Source organism: Nesoenas mayeri, assembly GCF_963082525.1.
Source record: "Nesoenas mayeri genome assembly, chromosome: 1".
In the NCBI taxonomy this organism is placed as follows: Eukaryota; Metazoa; Chordata; class Aves; order Columbiformes; family Columbidae; genus Nesoenas; species Nesoenas mayeri.
In genome coordinates this window covers 65,025,110-65,037,704 of record NC_137541.1, presented here as the reverse complement: position 1 = coordinate 65,037,704, position 12,595 = coordinate 65,025,110, and the positions used below count along the sequence as shown (strand labels likewise).

Below are 12,595 nucleotides of genomic sequence, written 5' to 3'. Positions count from 1 at the left end.
ATGTCAGCGTTTGCCCCAGGATGTACACGTGAGGGTTTGCAGAAGCGTCGCTGCCTGGTTATGTGGGTGGTGGAAGGCTTGCGTGGGCAGAGCAGGCTGAGGGCAGGCACGTGTTTGGGCTGTGTGCAGGGGTTTGTGCACACGCGTGTGTGTGCACGGGCAGCTCTGACGTGTCTCTGTGCTCGCAAGGCTGCGTGCACCTGTGGGCTTGCTCACTGGCACATGCCCGTCTGCAGCCCCCGCCCAGGTGAGCACGAGGGGCTGGCAAGGCTGTGCTGCCCACCCTGCTGTCCTGCCCGCTGCCAGGCTGCGCTGCCACCGTACAGCCCTGTCAAGGAGCCAGCAGCCTGGCCTGGGGCCACTGGGCGCAGGGATGGCAAGCTCGGTGTGCCTGTGCTGGTGGCCCAGCTGCAGCACTGCAGCCAGTACGTGGCTCTGCACAATCCTGGTCCTGCCAACCACCTCCCTGCCAAGGGAGAGGCCTTCTGGGTTACAAATACAGATTTGTGAGGATGTGCCCACTGCACCAACTGATCTGACTGCACTGGAGGCCCGCCCTGTCTCTCTGGTTATTCAGCACTGAATCTCAAATCTTGTGCCTTCTCGCCTCCAGGGATTTCTGTATTCACTTGTAGAGCTGTTGAATGTCATATGCTGCAGCTCACAACCATTTCATTAGTGTTCCTGGCTGATGACTGCTTTGGGAGCTTTAAAATGCAGATTTTAATCCATGCAAAATTCAGGAACCAGGACACAGTGTGGCCCATGCATGAATCCACAAGCTGTTTTTTTGCCCAGGATGGAGTACCTAGCCTATCCTTGCTCTACTGGGAACCACTTGAGCTTGTGAAACATGATGGAGAAAGCCTGCATGGCTGAGCAGGCCACTGGCTAATGTTCCACAGAGGCTGTGTGGGGGTGCATGTCTCTCCTGAGCATAAAAGATGCACAGGAGATGTGCCCAGGGCCCAGAGGCTGCAACCATGCCTGTAACTACGAAGGAGCTGAGCAGAACTCAGCAGCTGCTGCTGATGGTGCTGGTAAGGTGCTGCCTCACCCCTTGTACCACGTGGCAGTGAATCGAGTGGGATGGGCAGTAGGAGTCTATTCTGTAGTAGAATACAGTCACAAAATCATTTTGGTTGGAAAAGACCCTCAAGATCACGGAGTCAACCATTAACCTAACACTGCCAGGTCCACCTCTAAACTGTGTCTCTATGAACCTCATCTATGCATCTTTAAACACCTCCAGGGATGATGACACCACCACTTCCCTGGGCAGCCTGCTCCAATGCCCAACTACTCTTTCCGTGAAACATTTTTTCCTAATATCCAATCTAAACCTCTCCTGGTGCAACTTGAGGCCATTTCCTCTTGTCCTATCACTGGCTACTTGGGAGAAGAGACCAACCCCCTCCATGCTACAACCTCCTTTCAGGTAGTTGCAGACAGCGATAAGGTCTCCCCTCAGCCTCCTTTTCTCCAGGCTAAACAGCCCCAGTTCCCTCAGCCGCTCCTCATCAGACTTGTGCTCCAGACCCTTCACCAGCCTCGTCACCTCCTCTGTATTCTCTCCAGCAACTCAATGTCTTTCTTGTAGTGAGGGGCCCAAAACGGAACATGGGACTCAAGGTGGGGCCTCACCAGTGCCGAGTACAAGGGGACCATCACTGCCCTAGTCCTGCTGGCCACACTATTCCTGATACAAAGAAAAAATGCTCATCACCCTGAGATTATACAACACCCGCCCCAGCTCCCACCACTCAGGGATTGCTGTAACCACCACAGTACAAAATCCCTGGGGAGGAAACCTCTGCCAGCTTTCACGGGGAGGGCGGATGGGTGCCGGGCTCCAGTGGGATGGAGGCACCACAGCCAGAAGGGGTCAGTCCCAGGTTGAGGTCGCTGCAGCAACATCTTAACCCACAAAAACGTCAGTTTGGGGCACTTATCTTCTCCGTATCCACCCCGAGCTCACTGTACTTGCACAGTCCCTTGACGTCACCAAATCTGCAATCTCTTCTTCTAAAACAGTGTTTGGCAAGGCCTGGTCATGCTGAGTAGTGCAGGCTGTTTTACTAACCCTTAAGTCTTTCCTGCAGTCAGTCCAAGACTTAAGTCAGAGTAGGTAGGATTATTATTATCTATATATTTTTTTAAGAGGGATTCCAATGAGATCTGTTTGGACACCTCATGTTAGGAAAAGCTGGCCCAGTGGAAATTCATCCTTCTGTCACCTTTCCACACATGATATGCAGGTGCTGAAAATGGCCACTTTTCCCACTGACTTTTCTGTTATTTTGGACTGTTCATTCTCTTAAAATGAAAACAGAAAAGTGGATCCATGTCCTAATTTCTTACAGTTTAACACTTCTTTTTTTCCCCTCCCTGCTTTTCTTTTTCTTTTTTTTTTTCTTTAGAGAAACAGAAAAGAGAGAAAATTTAAAAAAACATATATATATTTAAATGCTCTTTCCCTCATTCTGCAGCCACCTGTGTTTACTAACAGATGTTTTTAATTTTTTCAATCTTTTATCAATAAGCTGTAACCCAGTCATTTCACCTCCCTGTTGTCCAGTGTGGCTGTTTAGCTTTGCTCTGTGGCCAGAGCTGTGGATGCGGCACTGGCCACACTATGGGGACAGTGGCAGAAGACTCTTTGCAAGTTACTGCCAGCCCCAGCTGGCTCGTGTGCTGTCACACCCTGGGGATAGGTAGCTCCCAAATTAAAGAGAAGCTGCAGTTCTTACTTTTGGCAATCTCCGCACTCAATCAGCCCGTTGGTCTCCTTGATGGCCGGCTCGTACACAAAAACAGGGTACTCTGTGTCGCAGGGCTGCAAGGTGTCGTGCTTCTTGTGCTTGTGAGCTGCAGTGATAAGGAGACAAGATGAGAAATGAAGGACAGAGGATTGCATCGGAGAGGGTTTCTACTGGGATGGAAGCATTTAAGACTAGCGGTGCAGGTTGGAGGACCAGCCCTGCATACCCCCTTGACAGCGGCCAAGAGCAGGTGCTGACCAAAGAAAGGGAAGGAGATGCTGCAGCGAGCAGCCAGGCAGCGATCTCTGCTCCCACTAGGTGGTGTGGGAAAACCAGCCTATGTGAAAAATGTGCCTACTATTCCCTCTCACCTCCCCAAAGCAAGGCTGAACCCTGTCCTGCCCAAGCCACAGCAGTTGCAGCACCCCAGGGACTCCGGTGGTCAGTTACGCAGGAGAATTTGGGCACTGGTGCCCTTGTGTTCGAAGTGGGGGGCAGGAGGGAGGGTCACATCTACGGAACCAGCGGCATCAATAAAATCCCTCCTGCCTAACCCAGCCCATGCTCATGCACTTTTAAAAATATTCACAGCTGTGATTGGGCTGTTCCTCAGTGCCCATGCTGAGGGACCTGCCCCTGCAGGGACCACGGGTGTCCATGGTGGGATTCTCCATCAACTGCTGATTATTCTCAAGTCCTCTGACATGTCAGAGCAAGCCCGCAGCAGACAATTTGAGGGGTGAAATATGTGTCACATTAAAAAGAAAACATTGCTGGCAAACAGATCTGGCCTGAGACCACAGGAAAGCTGACGATAGCTCTTGAGGACCAGCAAAGACCTGGCTAACTCATGGCAGTGGCTCCTGGGGGCAGCCATCCGCGTAGAGGTAGGGACCAGCTGCTCCACCACTCATCACTCACACTCTGTGGGACTCCCAGACTAATTTGGGGATGAGGGGGAGCTGAACCGCCTTACTGAGCCTCCCTCAAGAAGCAAGGGCATCCTTTCTCAGAATTCAGTGAAGTCTGAATTGACTGAAACTATTGCCTTGGGCCTTTCTGGCAATTATTTTCTGCAGTTGGAAGTAGCAAAGCCAGCTCCTGCCTCTGTAAGACACAGGGGAACGTCGCCGATGGAAATGCGAGGCTTTGTTGCTAGGGGAGAGGTGGCTGCAGCTCAGCCAACAACAAGTATGAGAAATGGTTTCTACATCAGCTTTGGGTCTGAGCACAAAAGACTCGCTCTGCAGCCCTCTACCCACGCAGTGGCCGCAGGCAGCCCTTCCAGGGGGACAGGCAGGGCCCCGAGTCCTGATTTGGAGGACAACCAGCTTATCCCTTGCAGCAGCGGTGCTGAAGATGTATAGGAAAGCCTCAGGAACGCGGGCTTTAATCAGTGAATGAATGGTAAGAAGGCACCAAGAGGGTATCCATGATCCTGATGGGTAATTTGCATCACTGTAAAACCCTCCCTGAGATCTGTGGTCTCCTTTCCCCTGACACTGCCGGAGCACGCAGAACGAGGCAGGCGCCACTCTGCGAGACTTGCCATCTAAACAATGTGGATTATGTGAGAGAGAGAAAACCTGGGTGATTTTCTCTGATTTTCATCTCCACCACAGTGATCCAGTGCCACAAGACATCCATCTAAGAGCCAGGGACTGCAGCCCAATCCCTCCCCTCTGATGCCTCACCCAAGTGAATATGATGGGCACTCAAGCACCTCCCTGCAGTCCAGAGTCTCCCGTAGTTGTGCCTTGTGCTTTTCTTTGGAACTCTCCAAAATGTCACTCACGAGGCAGCCTCCTACTTAAACTCTCCCAGATAGTGGGATCCACCTTTTAGTATCATGGTTAAGTTCATTTTGCACAGATTCAAAAGCACACAGGGCCTGATTTCAGCATGATGCCTTGTTCTGTGTTCACCCTGGATTCACACTAAATTCATCAACTAAACTTGTCATTTCAGGGTCCGGCAGCAAATCTACCACCAGCCAGGAGCTGCCTGGCTGTGCTCTGTCACCATTTGCTGTCCCTCTCTGCAAAACCCATGCTGCAGGAGCATGGAAAAGCCTCTGCCTTTTCTTTTTACTCTGACTAGTACTTGTCACAGGGGTGAACAGCCCTGAGGACATTCGGCATGAGCAGAAGACCCTGTTGCTGAGGTGAATTTCAAAGACTTAGACATTTCTGATGAAACACACAGAATATGCTGTAAGGAGAGAAGCTGCAAATGCTTTCTGGCTCAGAGCAGCTCCAGGCCTGGTAACCATATTCTGAGCAGTGAAATCCTGATGGACAAAAGGAATGTGAGGGCCAGAGTTGGAGTTCTTTTCCTTCAGCCTTAATTCACTGTACTAGTAGCTGGGAAAACAGTTCCAAACTCTGAAACAGGTGGCCAGATGGTTGTAGTCTGGGCCAGGGACAGATCTTCTTAGGGACATGCTTGCAGCAAGACCACGCATTGGTCCCTCAGCCACGAACCATCCAAGTCTCGTTGTGTTACCCCTGGATTTGCAGCACTGTGTGACCAGGGCTGTCACTGCAGCAAAGCTGTTGGCGATGGACTGTGCCAGTTCTCACTCAGAAGAACATCTGTGATGACCACAAAGGTGACCTGATAAAACTGGGGCACAATGGCTTGCAAGAATTTAGCGTATTGCTCATGTCAGGAGCGGCAAAAGGTCCTGACATAGCAGACACCTCAGCCAGGTCCTCATTTTTCCCCTACTCCTGGCAAAGAATGACATTCTCCACTATCTCTGTCTTCCTGATGTAGTGCCATCAAAGCAGATGGAGTTAAAGCCATATAAAAACCAATGGTGTGAAGGATGGCATGTAGGGAGGGTGTGAATCAGATCATCGGCTTGGAAAACATGGGATGGAAGGAGACTTGAAGCCTCCCAGCCTCAGCCGGTGTTGAATCAGGGCCATTACATTGGACTTGCTGGGCTTGGAGAACTGGGCCTCAAGGGTAAAGGCAACTACAGAGCCTACACGACCCAGACCCAGGACAAGCACGGCCAGCACAGCCTCCTGGCCTGACCCACAGACATGGGCAAGAGCTGTACCTCAGCTCTAGGCACAGGACTAGAGAGACAACCTTCCATCAGTAATCCTGGGCCAAACTGTGCCATGGTGGCACTCACAGGAGCAGCCTGGGCATCAGGAGGTCAGGGGTGCGAAGTGCACGGGGTTTAGTTCCTTCGGGGGCACTTTTGCCACTGGCAGTAGGGGCTTGGTCTCGGGCAGAGGCTGCGTTGCTGTTGGAGCCTTTCACGAACATCTGCAATTTGACTTGCTCTGGGTTAACCTCATCATGTGCATGAAGATGTATTTTTAAACTCTGCTAAATTGGCACAAGTCCCCTGCACAGACCATCTTAAATCAGTTTCTTGGCACAGGCTAAATGAAAAGAAGCTACTTTAAAAACCTCCTAACTTCTGCACAGAGACAAGACCTATGACAGAGATTATGCTTAAGCCTACTGCCACTTAATTTGCTTGGAAGCAAAGCAGCTGCAGCAGTATTGAGAAGTTCAGAGGAGCCCCGTGGCATGTACATCATCAGCAAAACGCTTGGGCTGAGCCTCTGTGGGCACGTGCTGGACATCAAAACTTTATCAGCGCTCTGAGAGAGTCTGGTGGTCAGGGATTAGCAAACAGTCAGAGGAGCTGATAACAAATTGCAAACTTTATAGCAAAGAGTGAGTTAATTCCAGGCTGTCGTTGCTACCATCTGCACTTCCAGAAAGACTCTGTCAGACATTTGGCAACCGATCCTTCTGAGTAGCAAAGGCAGCCGCCGCGCCTTGTTATGAACCACACAGCCCAGATTGTGAACTCATTCCCACCAGCATAAGTCATGGATAAATGCACCCAAGTCAACGGATTTACCCTGGGACACATGAGACAAAATCTACCACATAGTTACAAATACAAAATACAGAATTTAATCAATTACCTTGTGAAATATCCTCTGTGTACAGTACCATGCAGTCAAAAAGAAACTTTTCTGAGCTACAGAATTCTAGAAACAGTCCTTTCTGGGCTGCACGCCTTGACTGGAAGTATTTTTGGTTTAATTAAAGGCTTTCAAACCTGTTCTGGTGTCCATAAAAGCAGAAGCCCTTACAAACACAGAGAGGAATGAGATGCTGAGAGCAGTGAAAAATCTGTGTAAGCAAACATGTCTTCTCACCACCTCTAAAAAGCAGGTTTGTGTGATGAATGCAGGCTGAATATATCATGCCCGTATTCCAATGGCAAGTCTTGCCTTCCCAGAAAGCAAGAGAACTTGGGGGGCAGAAACAGGCTCTGTGCTGCAGAACCAGAGGTGCACAGCAAAACAAGGGTGGGCATTAGATCCCCTACCATTAATTCCTTTGCATATATCCCTGAATAAATGTGTGCTCAGTTTCTCTCTCACAAAATGTCTCCTTCTCTCCATACTTTTTGCATACACCAGCCTTGGCAGACAGTCAAGAAAATGTTAACATCTCTGGCAAAAATCTACAGCCCATTCTTAACAACATGTGCAATCCATTTCTTCCAGCCCCAATAGTATTCTTCCACCCTGCTATTCCCTCCCCAACACATGGACACTAATTTTTTTTCATCCATAGCCACACTCTTTCTTTTCCTCTTCTTCGTACAGTAAGACACATTCCAACTGTCTCTGCTTCTCTATCTCTGTCTCACACATACGTCTTGCTGGGCAGAGGGTAAATCAGCAAATACAAGCTAGATATGGAAGCAGGGAGATATACAAATATAGCCACAGTCTGGACTCTGTCTTGGAGGGATTTCTAACTTGCCTGTAGGAGTGGATTTGTGAGCTAGAGCATACACTTATCAGTTGAACTGCTTGAAAGTTAATTCTGCATTATCCTGGAGCTGGGCTGGAATTCATCAGAAGGAGCTAAGCCATGGGGTGTGGAAAAGAAGACTTAAGTTGCCTCTTAATATCTGAAGTCTGTGAGACTTGTATAATTTTTCCTGCAAGAAGGCACGTGTTGGTCTTTAGTTTTGGCATAACAACTGAAAAGAATGGTGCAGCTGGGAAGCAAGGTGAAGAACACAGGCTACAGGCCCATTTAAGCCATAGTATCGAGTGATAGTGTTGTCTGTGCCTGCAGTCCCTGAGGAGGCTGGTGTGTCACTTTTATTGATTTCTCAGTGACAGACCTTCATTCACCAGCTCAGCCAGGCAAAGGAGCAACAATTTTGCAGTGCAGGGACACAGAACCAGACACTGCCTTGTCCCTGTCACACCTTTCTGCAAGTCCCACATTGTCCAAGAGGTGGAAAAAAGTCTTTCCTAGCCTGAGATTTCTAGCTAAATCCTCCTCTTTTCGCTGCTACATGTTTCTACTTACAGTGATGGAAGACAGCCTTGGCTGGAAAAGTCAGATGACACACACAGACGCACAATGAAGATGGAGCCACGCGGCAGTTTCACACGATGGCAGTGCAATGAAGAGATGAATTTGCACACAGCAGTCATGGAGGTGATGCGGGAAAGAGATGAAGAAAGCACAAAAGGAAATGGTGATGAGCAGGTCAGCAGTGAGAACCTCTCCCTCCCTTTTTCCTTACATCTCCTCAAGCAAAGACTAAAACAAACTGCGGTCATTTAGCATCCACAGCAGCTCTCAGCAGGAACACCAGGTCGGTCTGTCCTTCAGAAAGAGCAGTCCCTCCTGCATTGCCACAAGTTCTGTGCTTGCTCCTCTGACTCTTCCTCACCACTCTCTGCATGGGGCCACTCCCGTTATCCTGACGCATGTTGAGCAGCAGCCAGGGATGCGTAGAGGAAAGCTGCAACTTGTGCTGCCATCTCTGGGGCCCCTCGTTGGAGGAGGTGAGTGGGATCTCAGCATTATCCAGACATTGGGCTGATTCTCTGACGAGAATGAAATCTTGCTTTCTAAAAATGACTGTTTCCCTGTTATGCCAGGTGAATTCAGTGCAGAAGACTCAGCCCCACAGTTAGCAGGGAAGGTACCATTATCTCCACTAAAAACGCTGTTAGTGCTGAATAATTAGTGAGGATGTAATAACAGCACCTACATGGCTGACATACCAGATATACCCCTTGCTGCACTCATGTGCCATCATCTCTTCTATCCTAGAGTCCAGTGGGCAAGTGAAAACCTTCAATGTGTTATTGAACCTTACTGTTTCCTGGCTAGCTCCCTGGTACCCCTGCTAGGCTCTGGAGAGCCTGCTGCTCCAGCCCTGCTCTGTCCCATCCTACAGGCCACCCTTGGAAAAGACTGGAAGGGGATCTTTCCAACCGAAGGCCTTTTCAGCTGAAGGTTGCTCTTGTCCCACTGCACATGGGGTGGAGGTCCTTGGAAAGAAGAGCTTCCCCTCACGCCAGTAGTTACCCTGAGGAAAGCAAGCGGTGTGCTCCGAGCTGCACACACCTTCACCCCAACCTTGCTCTCGTGGTGCCTGAAATGGGGGTGGGAATGTGGGGAGATGGGGTAGTGGCGAGATGTGGAAGCTGGATGCCAGGGTCCATGGAGGGAGAGGTGGCAGAGTGGACGGTTGGCTCCTCGCACGAGGATGAGCTTCCCTGTACAGCTTCTTCTGCCACCAGTGGCTGTAACACTCACATGCTGTGGGGCGGCTGGACTTTTGTGTACTCACCATCTGCCAAGTTGTCTGAGTGCCAGAAGCTACTCATGTTAAACTCCAAAAGTAAGCTGTCAAAAGAGCAAGAACAGAGGATGCTTTTTCAGCAGCCTGGAAGGATGCAGGTGTTAGGGAGATGGCCCTGTCACCCGGCAAGTATCAGTTCTAAAATGTTTACTACAAATTTGCTGGCAGTGGAAGTCTGAGGGTTTTTTTAATTTTTTTTTTCCCCTCCACATGCTGAGGGTGTAGCTCTGCATCATGGGATCTGTACTATGGAATAACTGAATGGGCTTTTACTTGAAGTGCATACTGTGTGGGGCCCTCGCCAGCTAAGAAAGGACTGCCTACGGCAATCCCTGAGGTTGGGAGGGGATTCAGCTACCATAAGTCCCACCTGAGGAGCAGGCATGGATGGCCATCAGGGAGCCTGTACACTGGCTACACAGAGGTAGCTGCACATCATGTTGAATTACTCTGAATAATGCTTAAGCATGAGGAGCTGGATCTTTGCCATACCTTGCCTTTTGCACAGCCAGCAAGCTGAGCAGCAGCACTTTCATCCTCATGTGAACTTGAACTCCAATTCCTCCCAGCAGTTTGAGGTGAGCCCGAATCCAGAGCTTGATTCATGGCCTCTCCTCTCTCCTCCCTTGCCTGTCACTCAGACCTGAGCTCCCTGGCTTCCTTTCTTCAGCCTTCACCCTCTGCAAAGCGAGGTTGTGCATCTGCTCACCACGGGCGAAGGACACAGGCGAGAGGACTTCGCATCAAGGATCTGCACGGGGCCCCGGGAGACCCGAGTCCTATTTCTGACTCTGCCACTTTGTACTGAGTGACTTCAGGTAAATCCCAGACCCGCTCCAGGCCTCTGCCTCTCAAAATGGGAATAGTAATAGGTTTCTGTCTCTCGGGAGCAAGGCGCTGAGCTGAATGTCAGGAGAAGGCTGAGAGCAATGCCCTACGCGGGGGCCTTGGCTTGTAGCTTTCTCAGCTCTCGCCCCCATTGGTCTGAGCCTCCCAAACACCCCCATCTTTTGGTACTCACATGAGGAAATCACTTATCAGCCATTTCACTGCAGCTAGAAAGGCATATATTGGCTGGAGAACAAAAGAAGAAATGAGAAATACCGTAAGAACCTGGTCAGAGAGTTTATAATTTTTATGCAGGACCCCATATTTCTGACCAGTTCCCTCCACTGATCAGAGCTCTTCAAGACAGGCTGGAAATTCAAGGCCTGAGCATCGCTGGAAAATGTTCAAAATACATCAAAAGCCAGCGGAGCTGCCTTGCTACTAATAATATCTTCTCACTCCCACCCCATCAGGGTCAGGGAGTTTATCAGAAATGTATGAAGGACTTTGAAGATGTAATTGCTTGATGATTTCTCTCCAGTATGGATGACCTTGAGAGCTCAGAGCAGAAGAGAAACACAGCTAAATGGGACACCACCAGTTTAGGATGCTTTTATATTCTGATAGCAAGTGGTATTTCTGGGACAAGCAACAGCATTACCCAGGATTTAGTATTATCTGCCATTGATTGATTATGCTTAACTGTGCTTTCATCCAGCTTTTCCTCAAGATGGAATGGCTTCTGTCATCTTTTCAGCTACAAATTGGGAATCCAGCATTGTCCCAGGGACAATTTATCTGCCAAGGATCCTGCTGCTTCTTTTCTTCATGGTAACCATGTCTAATTTTCATCTCTCTCTCTCATAATCATGTCCGTATCCTCAAACCCAAAACAGATGCAGCAGTCACAGGACACAAGATAATGTTCCATTATTACTAACTGACTTATCGTCAACCAAAGTAAGTCAGCAAATAGTAAAATGTATAGATGGTTGGGAATTTGACTGATTTTTTTTCTTTGAACGATGCATATGAACAATGGACTTCTCTCGATTTTTTTCCTTTTGGAGGGCTTTGCTAAGAGGGGAAAGGAAGAGATGAAGGCTGAATGCTCACCCTTTTATTCTCTTCCTAATCCACCTAATTTTTGGCAGCTCATATTTTGTGACATGTTTTTCAGTCATCAAAATTCTCAAGGATATGATCAAGCAAATATTTGCACTGCAATCACAATATTTTACCTATCCAGCTTAAGAATAGCTATTACCAAAACTAATATATTGTTAAAAATAAAACAGATTATTAAAAATTATTATTTTGTTGTAAATTCTTTGACTGGAAAAAAATGACCATGTGATGCTGTAGGACAAACTTCCAGCACACCACATTTTAAAGTATCAAACAATCATAACAGCAAGAAACACATCCCTGTTTAGGATTGCTTCAACTAGTTTGAAGTGGCCTGAGTGCTGACTAATTACTTAGCTCTGCCTGTGTGAGGCCAGTTTAGGACGGTAGAGTGGGATTAGACTTTGTATCAGACTAAAGAGAGGTTGCATTTGGGTACTGGCAAAACTGCTCACTCTGATAGCTTGTTCCCTGGGTTATCAGCATTTCTCAGCAGCTTTAGCCCCTCTCTCTGTGGCTCCAAGCCCACTCACACTTCCCTGAGAGGCTGACAGTTTTCTCCCAATGCTCTGTTCCCTGACAGTGCAATTTTTCTTCTTGAGCTGCTGAGTAAAACTATGCCCTGTAAAAGCATTTCTGTTCATTTCAGTTGCAAGCTGGTTCTTTTAGGAGGAGCCTGGCATAGTCTAGATCCTGTCCTCTGCCTGGTGCTTCCAATTATCTGTGAGATCCTACATGCCAACAGAGTGCCAAATTGGAAACCACCGTCAGTGGCCACCAGTGCCTCAGAAATCTGCCTTACATGAGTCTGGACATTCCCACCACTTGAAAGCAAACAGCTACTAAGTTCTTTTGGGGACTGTGCTACATCAAGGTGTTGGAGATATCCTAGGAGAAAGCCTCCAGAGCTGAGCCCAGAGAGGGGCTGTGTGCCGACAGATACGTACGCTGAGCAGACGCCGGGCACCGCTGTGGTGGTGGTAGGGTACTTTGCACATTGCTTGATAGTCATACATGGTCACCCTGCAATCAACACAAAACAAGCAAGCCGTCAAAAGCGAGCAGTGCAGCTGCCTATGGGATGCACACATCGGCGTGCACTGCTTTCTCTGGAAATGTTTCTGTGTGGAAGAACTAAAGCACTGGCCTGTTCTCGTGTCTTTGCTGTTTGGTTGGTGCTGGATTTCGCAAAGCGAGAAATACAGGCCCT

At 48.9% G+C, this 12,595-nt stretch overlaps 1 protein-coding gene and 1 pseudogene across 2 annotated transcripts in view; one reads left to right on the top strand and one right to left on the bottom strand.

Annotated features, from left to right (window-relative positions):
• CACNA2D4 (calcium voltage-gated channel auxiliary subunit alpha2delta 4) overlaps positions 1 to 12,595 on the bottom strand; it is a gene marked incomplete at both ends in the record, with an annotated part of 131,005 nt that overhangs the window by 2,673 nt on the left and 115,737 nt on the right. Inside the window, 5 exons of the mRNA XM_080352552.1 lie at positions 2,751 to 2,868; positions 8,139 to 8,159; positions 9,418 to 9,473; positions 10,451 to 10,503; positions 12,333 to 12,408. Coding sequence (XP_080208678.1) covers positions 2,751 to 2,868; positions 8,139 to 8,159; positions 9,418 to 9,473; positions 10,451 to 10,503; positions 12,333 to 12,408 — 324 coding nt within the window. The remainder of the gene's footprint in view (positions 1 to 2,750; positions 2,869 to 8,138; positions 8,160 to 9,417; positions 9,474 to 10,450; positions 10,504 to 12,332; positions 12,409 to 12,595) is intronic.
• On the top strand, positions 6,668 to 7,602 carry LOC308047634 (annotated as a pseudogene). Its single transcript has one exon. The product of its transcript is annotated as an uncharacterized misc_RNA (transcript).